This window comes from Babylonia areolata, chromosome 1, assembly GCF_041734735.1.
Source record: "Babylonia areolata isolate BAREFJ2019XMU chromosome 1, ASM4173473v1, whole genome shotgun sequence".
In the NCBI taxonomy this organism is placed as follows: domain Eukaryota; kingdom Metazoa; phylum Mollusca; class Gastropoda; order Neogastropoda; family Buccinidae; genus Babylonia; species Babylonia areolata.
In genome coordinates, this window is record NC_134876.1 from 30,041,187 (window position 1) to 30,052,510 (window position 11,324).

An 11,324-nucleotide genomic window follows, 5' to 3' on the forward strand; every position below is an offset into this window, starting at 1 on the left:
CAGATTCAGTGGAAGACTGGGCGATGCCTAAAATCTTTATCCTTGCGTAATAAAGTTTTTGAATCTTGAATCTTGAATTTCTCTCTCTTCTCTCTCTGTCATCGACTGGATCCAACTGTTAATCTCGAAAAAAAACAAACTTTTTTTTTAATAGAAAAGGTGGACATTTAGCTGCTGTGGAAAAGTGGTTCAATGGAAATGAAGAGCTGAAGATGACAAATTCATACAGATACCTAGGGATGGTTTTCACGACAAAGCTAAGTATTAGTGGTGCCTTATTGGATGTGTGTAGGAAAGGAATGAAAAGGATTATGGATATATTAAAAACGCTGAAAAGATTTTAAATTCAACAGATATTCACTTCTTTTGGAAGCTTTTTGACACACATATCTCAACCGATTTTAACATATGCAGTAGATGTGTGGGGTATAGAAGAGGATGGCAATCATATAGAAAAAGTGCACACCTTTGCGATCAAAAGATTCTTGAATGTGTCATTACTCTTTTTTTTTTTCTTTTTCTTTTCTTTTCCCCTTTTTTTTTTATAAATTAAGCCACGTTTAATACTTTTGTGCTGAGTAGCCTACTCGTCTACGTCAGTGTTCTGTCGCACCTTGTGTAATTTCTCTCAATGAGATAATAAAGATATCTTATCTTACATAGATATTTCACAATGACGATGACAATGAATTTATTCCCATTCACTCTTTTGAGTCACAGAGAAATAAGGAAACATGACTAAAACAGGATGACGGCCACAGAGGAAAATCGAAGATATTTTAAGCAGAAGAAACAAAAGGGGACATAATACAAATGGGGGGGGGGGGGCGGGAATAAAATGAAATAAAATAAAAAGTACCTCCTACGAGAAAAGCCGACGACGGGAGAGCACCCACCAACGCCAAGGGACGCAAGAAGAAAACTCTACAACTGTACCTCTCACTGAGATGGTCTTTCTGGTGCTGTCGTGAGCGCGTCTCCAGCAGAACTGGACTTGCTTGCCAGCAACGGTTGTTGTTTGTGTGTTTGTTTGTTGTTGTTGTTGGGGTTTTTTTTCGGGGAGGGGGGGGGGTTGTTGTGTTTTTTATTATCAGGCGGGGTGGGGGTGGGGGTGTTTTTTGTTGTGTTTGTTTTTGTTTTGTTTTTTTTAACAGGCACATGACCGAAGACAGCACAACAAGTGGATGACATCATCGGATCTATGGTCTACCAAACATCATGACGTTTGTTAATTAAACATTTTTATCGACTACACAAGTAAAAAAAAAAAAAAAATATATATATATATATGTAAAAAAAAAAATGAAATAGATAAAATGAAACAAAGCAAACAAAAAAAAATACCACCATCAACGACGACGACGACGACGACAAACAGACAAATCTTTTTCGTTAGTAACCCGCCGTGTAAGTTAGAGCATTGTGTGCTTGTTTAGCATGTTTTAGGTGGGTGGAAGCCAATTACTTCGTGTCCGCGTTGTATGCGCCAATATGAGCATAGAGAAAGAGAGGAAGTTTTGGGTGTGTTTTTTGTTGTTGTTGTTGTTTGTTTGTTTGTTTGTTTTATTTGTTTGTTTTTTTGTTTTTTTTTATGTTTTGGTGGGTGAGGGGTGTGCAGGGATGGACGGAGGGGGGACAGTGGGTACGGGGGGGGGGGGGGGGGCGGGTCACATACAAACAGACAGACAGGCAGATAGATTGAGGACTGACGTGAAATGAGCATGGCCACCGTATAATGCACAGCAGCCATCAAGATGTTTGTTTTTGTTTTTTGTTGGGGTCTTTTTTTGTTTCGTTTTTTTTTTTTCTTTCTTTTATTTGTGTGATGTTCATTATCTATCTTATGTGTTTTATTCTTCGCAGTTGCAGCTTGAAGGGTTGCCCTGATGTTGAGCGTCGCAGTAGAAAGGGGAATTTAAGTTATTTGACTTGACTTAATATGACTGAAGCACTAATTATATAAAGCGATTATAGGTTCGAACTCCGGCCAGCAGAAGCCAAAATGTCATTCTGGAACCCCCTGTCCCTAAAGACTCCACAAATGGGGGTGTGCAAGGAGATTAAAAACAAAATGAATGATCCGGACGGAATTTGCTAGAAATAGCAACACGCCGGGTTACGCCCTCGTGGATTTCGGTGCTGGATGTGTTCTGCAACAGAGGAGGGGCCTGGAACATTCAGAGCTAAATGATTCTGACTCGTCGTTCAGAGTAATCACGTTAGCTCGTCCCCACTGCCAAACACATTTCATTTCGTTTATACCGAATTGGATATGTCGATCCGTGCGGTGAAGAAAACGAACGGGCACTGACGCGATACAGTTTTGCCGGCATGTCGCTCCTCTGAGGTTTTGTTGTTTTTTATGTGTGGGTATAAACAAGGACTCTCTCTCTCTATCTCTCTCTCTCTCTCTCTATTTCTCTGTGCGTGTGTGTGTGTGTGTGTGTGTGTCTGCGTGTGTGTCTGCGTGTGTGTCTGCGTGTGTGTGTCTTTGTTTGTCTGGTCTGTCTGCCCAGTGTCTGTCTGTCTGTAGTGTCCGTGTGTCCGCGCGAATGTGTGTGTGTGTGTGTGTGTGTGTGTGTGTGTGTGTGTGTGTGTGTGTGTGTGTTGCGCGCGCCTTTGCACAGCAGAACATGTTCGCACTTGAGATATTGGCCAAATAATCCCCATCTTTTTTTTTGTTTTACGCATTTTGTAATTCGTTTTAATGATAACGGAGGACTGATTTGCAGTTGATTTCCTCCGCTCTCAAAGTGTCGTATTTACTGGTTTTTGTCCCCAGGAGCCTGTGAAACGAAAACTCAACTGAGTTCAAATGTTCACAGAGTAGGCGAGCAAAATGAAGCTGACATCTGCTGTACAATTATTTCATATTATGTCTTCTTCTTCTTCTGCGTTCACTCGTATGCACACGAGTGGGCTTTTACGTGTATGACCGTTTTTACCCCGCCATGTAGGCAGCCATACTCCGTTTTCGGGGGTGTGCATACTGGGTATGTTCTTGTTTCTATAACCCACCGAACGTTGACATGGATTACAGGATCTTTAACGTGCGTATTCGATCTTCTGCTTGCATATACACACGAAGGGGGTTCAGGCACTAGCAGGTCTGCACATATGTTGACCTGGGAGATCGTAAAAATCTCCACCCTTTACCCACCAGGCGCTGTCACCGTGATTCGAACCCGGGACCCTCAGATTGACAGTCCAACACTTTAACCACTCGGCTATTGCGCCCGTCATATTATGTCAACACACAAGGTGATTCGAGGTTTCGTGAGAGATGATGGTAATGCTCCTCTGTCCAGCATTGAGGCAGGGATGAAGATAGAGAGACTGTGTTAAAAGAAAAAAAAAGAAAAAGAAAATACAGTTTCTATCGGTTCTCTCCTTCGCCATTTCTGTCTCACACAGAATAAAGTATAAGATCAGCACTCTATGTTATAAGTGTATTCACAAATCTGCCCCTTCCTATCTTTGTGGCTGCCTTCACCGCTACACTCTATCTCGCTTTCTACGATCGGCTTCGGATCCACAATGTTTCCGCATACCCAGATTTAAACACTCCACTGTTGGACGCCGTTCTTTCTCTGTCTCTGGACCCTGCATTTGGAATGAACCTACTCTTTCGCTTCGTCAGGTCTCCGCACTCAGCTCTTTAAAGTCTGGCCTTAAAACCTACCTCTTCACAAGACAGCCTCCCTTGTCTTCAGTTTCTTCAGTTTTAGAGTTGTGCATGCATGTGAATGACTGGTGTGAAAGCGCTTAGATTTGTCTCTGCACAAGATTCAGCGCTATATAAATACTATCATTATTATTATGATTATCATCATTATTTCTTTCTGTTTCATAGTTGGGGAATATGCATTATCAAATATACATATGTATGCAAATGGAAACGCACACACATACATACACACACGCACACATACACACACACACACTATATATATATATATATATGTGTGTGTGTGTGTGTGTGTGTGTGTGTGTATGCATATACTTATATAGTACATATAGATAGATAGATAGACGGCTGGAAGAAACATCACGCAAACAAAACACAGACTAGGCACTGACACGTGCGTGTGTGTGTGTGTGTCTGTGTGTGTGTGTGTGTGTGTGTGTGTGTGTGTGTGTTTGTGCTGGCGCGCGCCCAGTGTATATAGTGTGTGTTTGGGGGGGGGGGGGGGAGTCAAGAGGGACTGAGTAGTTAATGGGAGTGTTTTGGGGCAGAATAACAGACAAAAAAGACATAGCACCTTTCTTATTATCAAAGAAAGACAGTGTCAGAGGTCGCAGTCAAATCAACTTTTTTCCCCCTTTTTCCTTTTCCCCCCTTTTAATTTTTTTTTTTTTTTTTTTTTTTTTTTTAGACAGGAAGATATAGTACCTAATTCTTTAATCGCCACTACCAAAACGATCCCTTTTCGTTCTGCCACAAACTTGACTGGGAGTGGCGGTAGTCTTACGAAAGCCCATGGCAATTTAAAAAAAAATAAATAGATAAATAAAAATTTAAAAAATGATGAAATAATAGAAATTTTTAAAAAGCCAGAAAGTCGGCCTGATCAGTCCAAACTGTCCCGTCCTATCTTCCTGCCGCAATTCACTCTGTGAACATTTATTTCCCCCCACGAGACGAAACGAGGGCGACATGACAACCCATTGTCAGTACCCGGCCTCTCTCGGTTTACATCATATTCAGACATCAGTTCAACCCTCCCGAAATCTCCACGGGCTTTTATGTTTCCTGAGGTCAGTGCGTTGGTGGGCTAAACCCCTTCAGGCTACGATTCTTCCTCTGTGTGTGTGTGTGTGTGTGTGTCTGTGTGTGTCTGTCTGTGCGTGTCTGTGTGTACATGTGCGCACACGGTTTATATTCCCCACGTGTGTCATTTTTTCATGGCGATGGTCTGTCTAGACTAGGTTGACAAACAAACCAAAAATATATATTGGACGTTACACGCAACCGACTCGGCATTTCGCCAAAACAACAGAATTGTGCGCACAACTCGCAATGAATATTATTTTCAGTCGTTTTCTGCTGCTTCTGTTGTTTCTTTCCTTCCTTCTTTGTGTTGATGTGTTTTGAAAACAAAGGCGAATTGTAATGTTCTCGATTCCATGAAGCCCAGGATCAAACAGAAATTCCCAGAGGTATCTAGTTCGTGCAGTGTCTCATCTCTCGCTTTCTGTGTCACTGAACATGATATTTTTCTTGAAACGGGTTTTTTCCCTTGTTTGTGTGTGTGTGTGTGTGTGTGTGTGTGTTGTTGTTGTTGTTGTTGTTGTTGTTCTGTTTTTAGCCAGTATAACATAATCGGAACAACATGAAAATCTCAAGGGAAGAAAAACAGTTATGTTATCGTGGTGTATAGACAGCTCCCTAGCAAAGGAAAGGAAAGATCACGAGGCAAAAAAAAAAAAAAGGAAAGAATAAAAAAAAGAAACAAAAGCGATACACTTTTTTTCTGTTTTGAGTGATGGTGTCCTTTTCTGTCTGGACTGCATCAGTGGCCGTTACAGTTCGAACTAAATTGTGAATAAACATATGGAGCCAACAGTGTGTGTGCATGCACATATCACAAAATGTGTGTGTGTGTGTTTGTGTGTGTGTGTGCGTGCGTGTCTGTGTGCATGTCTACCTCTGTCTGTGTTTGCATCCAACATGTTAGAGAGATTGTGCTATCTTCTAATGGTCTTCAAATCTCAACGTGTTTTGTTTTTTTCGATTATTTCTGAAACGATCGTGTGTCCACCCGAGCACACAATTGACTATCATTTTGTACATGTACGTGTGTGTATGTGCAGTATCCCAATATCTGTGCATATCAAGAAAACCGCCAATTTTAAAAATTACATGACCTTGTCTTGGAAGTCATGGTCAAATATGGTTTTACATTGCTTTTAGTTGCTTTTTTTCCGCATTAACTTCTAAAGAACATGCCATGGAGTTCAGATCTTGATAAAACTTCATTTCATGATATACACAATAAAATATGATACACAACAACTTAAGTGACCAAGAGTTGGTCAGATTTTGACCACAAAAAAATGATTGTACAAACTGGACAGGTTTTTTTGTTGTTGTTGTTGTTGTTGTTGTTTTTAATTTGAAAGTGTATAACTTTCAACAGCACATGTTAATACATTAAAATGATTCATTTTATTACTTCATATATAGGACTGTGATAAAAAGGTTGAGAAAAAAATCCCATAAACAATGACAGAGATAGAGACACAAAGCCAGGGTCACAAGCTGAGAGAGGGAGACAGAAACTGAGAAGAAAGATATTATTTCAGAGAGATATAGAGAAAACGAAAGCATGAGACTTGGCAAAACACACAGAACAAACCTCCCAGAAAGTTGATCATATCGTTCATTTATTCTCTCCAATTCAATGCTTGCTCTTTCAACATCTCACTTCGGGTGTTCATTTAATATGCAAATTAATTCACACACACACACACACATATGCAAATATGCAGACATTGTGGTCACACACACACACACACACACACACACACACACACACACACACACAACCTTTCACATAAAAAAGTGACCAAACACATGCCTCAAACATGATACATAAACAGGAATCATTCATTTATCAAGCAGAGTCAAGATATCTTTAGTGACAAAACATTGTTGGTTTTCCAAATATTCACACACACACACACACACACACACACACACACACACACACACAAACTATGCTCATCAATGCGCTTACAAACTCGCACACTGTATACACATGTACACACACAGTGAAATCAGTTGAAAAAGTCATATTCTTGCTCAAATTTATCAAAGTCTCGGTCTGTAAACACTGTGCCTTCTTCCTTCTTCTCTGTCTCCTGCTTCATTTGACCAGAATGCCGAAGATGAAACTCCAGCACCTGTTCACAATCACATTACAAAACTGTATCAGGTAATATTATTATTAATATTCGTTTTCTTTCAGTTTCAAAATCAACCACAGAACCAAATGGAAACATGACCACCAAAAATCTGGTGGATCCAACTAGCAGAACTTTACAGTCATGAACACTTCTGTTAACTATTTGACACTCTGTAATTTACCTTGTGAAAAGTATCATCTTCATCTTAAATTTTCACAAGAAGCTATTGATAATAGCATGTTCATATCCACTTTTATTCAGTAATTATCAGTAACTATTCTATTTAGTATCAATTCCTTTTTCTTATATATATATATATATATATATATATAAACATTACAAGTAATCACACACACACACACACACACACACACACACACAATCATAGCATGCACTGTGACACAGCATTCACCACGCATATCATGGAAACCATTATTTAAGACACATTATGAATACAAACCTTCTGTGCATTCTTGATGTGACTGGGATTGGCCACCACAGGCTTTGAAGCTGCCTTCTCCTTCACTTTGGACACCAGCTGCTCTTCCTGGTATTTCTCTGACAACAAAACAAAGCTTTGAATTTGAATGCCATGCACATCAAATTACTGATTTTATATTCAATTTTCCTGTTGTGCACACAGTTCTGGCAATAGAGTCCTACTAACAGAAACATAATACATTATTATACATGCCAAGAACATGGTCTGATGAAGAAACCTTGTCTCAAATCAGTATTATCCACTTGTTGTGCCATTTCAGTTTTCATAACAAATTTCTTGTGACAACAGCCTTTTTTTTTCCCACAATTCATGTGGTTTTTTTTCAAATTCTTCAACTGAAAGTTCAACTCGAATTGGACAACCATGTTTCCTGAGCCAAGAAAGAAAGTCAAAAGGTATCGGGAGACATGTCTGAATCACCAGTACTAATTCATTATAGAACCACCAACTTTGTTCCTCTACCAAAGAATCTGAAGAAGCATCAACTATGTGCTTGAACTGAAGAATGTTCCAGGCATACTTCTTTTTTTTCTCTCTTTTTTTTCTCTCTCTCTCCAAACAGAAGAACCACACGCATTGTAACTGAGAGAACAAAAAGAGACAATGGTCTAAGGGAAGCAATCCACAGCAGGAATAAATGTTTCACTTGAAATGGTTATTTTCCTTGCAATGGTTAGCTGAGATCACTTTTGTGTGTGTGTGTGTGTGTGTGTGTTTGTGTGTGTGTACCACTGAGGCTCAGTGCCATAATAAGACATGGCTGGAAGAGGCGTGTTACTAATATGAACATTCAGAAAAACAATCTAATTTTAAAATAAATCATTGATGTTTATCAAAACTGGTGAATAAAAACAAAGCAAATAAATTGAATACATGAAACTTTGAACTGAAAGATATAAGATTTTTAAATGAAAATGTTCTAATTCTTTTTCAATTTCAAAGAGGTTTTTTTTTTTTTTTTAAAGACAGAAATGAAGCAGCTTAATAAACAAGGAAAATAAAGAAGTCAAAACTAAAAAAAGGAACAAACTAATTTTGTCTTACCAATGCTAGATTTGAAATCTGGCCGTTTGTCACGTTTGCTTTTCATGTGTTCTTGTTCTCGTTTCTGTAGTCTGCGTAGTTCCTTCCACACCCCTTTTCTACTGGTTTTTATCAGTTTCATGGCATTCTTGGTCTTATGCTTTTTCCCTTTGGATGACTCACCTGCAATGAAAAAAAAACAAAAACTAAAAAAAACCACTTAAACTGAAAAGTATAAAAGTCATTACTGTGATTATAGAATGTTCACACACACACACACACACACACACACACACACATATGTATATACATCAGGTTTCTTTTGTTTCGAAGGGTGGACACTGGATACAAGTTAGGTTTGGTTCAAGACTGAGTAGTTCAAATGTGAACTAAAATTAGCATAAGTAGCAAAATGGTACGCTGGTAATCTCTAGCTGATTGTTTTTGTTGTTTTTTTTTTGTTTTTTTGTTTGTTGGGGTTTTTTTGTGGGTTTTTTTTTTTGGGGGGGGGGGGTTGTTGTTGTTTTTGTTTTTGTTTTTTTGTTTTTGTTTTGGTTTTTTTGTTGTTTTTTTGTTTTGTTTTGTTTTGTTTTTTTTAAGGTGGGCAGGGAAACGTGCATGAACAGACTGCTGGAGAGTTCTACAGCCATCTTGGATCTTGCGCATGCACATCTAATTTTTACTTGAAATCAGGAGCAATGCCAACGGCAATCGCCATACGCAAAAGCAGCAAACATGTGCTGTCCTCCATTTGTTCTGTTGATATCCTCCATTGCTACAGCCAAACTCTGTACAATGAAGTGCCATTGTATGAAATATATTTTTAAAATATTAACTAATTAAGCAAAAAGTCACACACAAAAAGAAGCCTGCTGTTTCGCAAGTTCTGCCTCTCTCGATTGCCTTTGTTGCTCCCAATTTTGGAGAACCAATCAACTTCAAGAGCACAGATCATGTGGCACGCCTCAATTAGTCATGTAAGCATGGAACCCTCCAGCAGTCTATTTGAATATGCACATACTGCTATTAGGTGTTACTTAAGTAGAGGTGGAACAAAAACAATCATACTGTCAAACTTATTTGACCTGAACCAAAGTTACAAGTACGCATACCAGAACTTTATGTATTTCCATACTATAGTATCAGGTTTCTTCAGCCCTTTGCCTGTACAAATACATAATATATTCTTCTACTTTTTTAATCAGTACTTTCTAGGTAACTAGCTTCTAATTGAAAAATTTATCTAAGTGAATAAGTTACAGTGGGAATGGTCAAAAATGATTACCCTGGCCTGAATGTCTGTACATGATAGGATACTGATCCAGCATCCAGCAGTTACAATTCTTACAGTGTCTATCTGAGGTGGGGGATGTTTCTGGGTTTTTTGTTTTTGTTTTGTTTTTTTTTTTGGTTGTTGTTTTTTGTGGGTTTTGGTATTGTTGTCTCTCTCTTTTCACAAAGTACACAACTTCAAGTCAATGCTGCTTACGCTACCGATTCAGCGTGCACACAGGTGAATAAAAGGTACATTGGAACAAACCCAGACACTTCCTTAAAAATGGAAGCGCCGGGCTTGTCCTTATACCGATCATTTGACATATGCACACAGCAGCAAAGACAGAAGAAGTGTGCAAACATTAGTAGCTTTTAAATAGTTTTATTCGAGACTGGCATAGCCTCTTTAATCCTGAACAAGCCACACATAACACACGAACAATACAAAACAAACACATGGCTGCCTTGGTGGTTTCTCAAATTTAAATTAATAAACAATGAGGCCAGGAGATCAAATAATAATAATAATAAAAGCATGAAAAATGATGTGGTGTAAAGTTTTGTCAGCTTTAGCAGATGTCCCCTTGTGTGCATAAATCTATTTCTAAAAAACTCATATTAGTGTGCTGAAATTATGAGCATGTGTGTGTGTGTGTGTGTGTGTGTGTGTGTGTGTGTGTGTGTGTGTGTACCATCATGCTTGTGCCTCTGTGTGTGAGTGTGAGTGTTCTTTTTTTTTTCTTTTTCTTTTTTTCTATGTATCTATTTAGTTGTTATCACTGTGCATACGACTTTAGTATTGTGTAGCGTAGACACTGTTCAAGGCGGGGACTGGATGTAAAAAAAAAAAAATCACATCAGTACCCATCTATTATTCTCGAAAATAAAGAACTCTCTCTCTACTTACCAGCTGGATTCAGATCTTCCTGCATAAGATGCAGAACTTGTTTTAACACTGGCTGAGACATCACGACTGAAGATTTTGTGCCTCAATAAAACTTTGATCCACTGTAACACGACTCAAAATACTACACCATCTGTTGGGTCAACAATCGTTCCTCTAAACCCAACCACGAACCGGAACACATGTAACATGTCGGAAGATGGTATCTAGATACGCAGCAGGTGCGTAACACAGTTGTCTCTGTGTGTGTGTGTGTGTGCGTGTGTGTGTGTGTGTGTGTGTGTGTGTGTGCAGTTCTTGGGTCCAAAGAATATTGTCATTGCGCAGACAGCAACAGCTGATGTACATAGACGGATGCAAACGAGATTGATATCAATACTGGTTGTCGTCGAGGCAAAAGCAAAATTATATATGTCAAGGCATGGGTTGATAAAGCTGCAAAGCGTAGACAGCAATCGTCCTCAAACTTTGCATTAGACTCACTATGAAATATTAAACAAGCACAGTAACTTTTCGTTGTTGTTTCTGTAGACGTACAAATGTTCTGAAGTTTCGTGCATTTATTAACACCTGGTCTTACGAAGCTGATAGCTTTCCTAAGAGTGACAATTAATTCTTTTTTTTACCTGGCGAGTCAGTTTTGGTAGTCCTGAAATGCTAATTGACTGTATGTATTCCTTCATACAATCACGTAATTTGTTTGTTTTTGGT

At 38.9% G+C, this 11,324-nt stretch overlaps 1 protein-coding gene across 1 annotated transcript; it reads right to left on the minus strand.

Annotated features, from left to right (window-relative positions):
* Positions 1 to 6,371: 6,371 nt before the first annotated feature.
* Positions 6,372 to 10,789, minus strand: LOC143291734 (uncharacterized). The gene is made up of 4 exons (XM_076601798.1): positions 10,617 to 10,789; positions 8,456 to 8,617; positions 7,370 to 7,467; positions 6,372 to 6,906 (listed from the first exon to the last, which is right to left on the minus strand). Exons 1-4 carry the CDS (start codon positions 10,675 to 10,677, stop codon positions 6,781 to 6,783), a joined length of 447 nt encoding a protein of 148 aa, XP_076457913.1. The 5' UTR covers positions 10,678 to 10,789; the 3' UTR covers positions 6,372 to 6,780.
* Positions 10,790 to 11,324: the final 535 nt, after the last annotated feature.

Coding starts and splice junctions, on each gene's coding strand:
- LOC143291734 (XM_076601798.1), bottom strand. CDS start 10,677: ATGTCTCAGCCAGTGTTAAAACAAGTTCTGCATCTTATGCAGGAAGAT. Junction 8,618..10,616: donor GGAAGATCTGAATCCAGCTG/GTAAGTAGAGAG, acceptor TTTTCATTGCAG/GTGAGTCATCCAAAGGGAAA. Junction 7,468..8,455: donor AGATTTCAAATCTAGCATTG/GTAAGACAAAAT, acceptor TTTTGTTGTCAG/AGAAATACCAGGAAGAGCAG.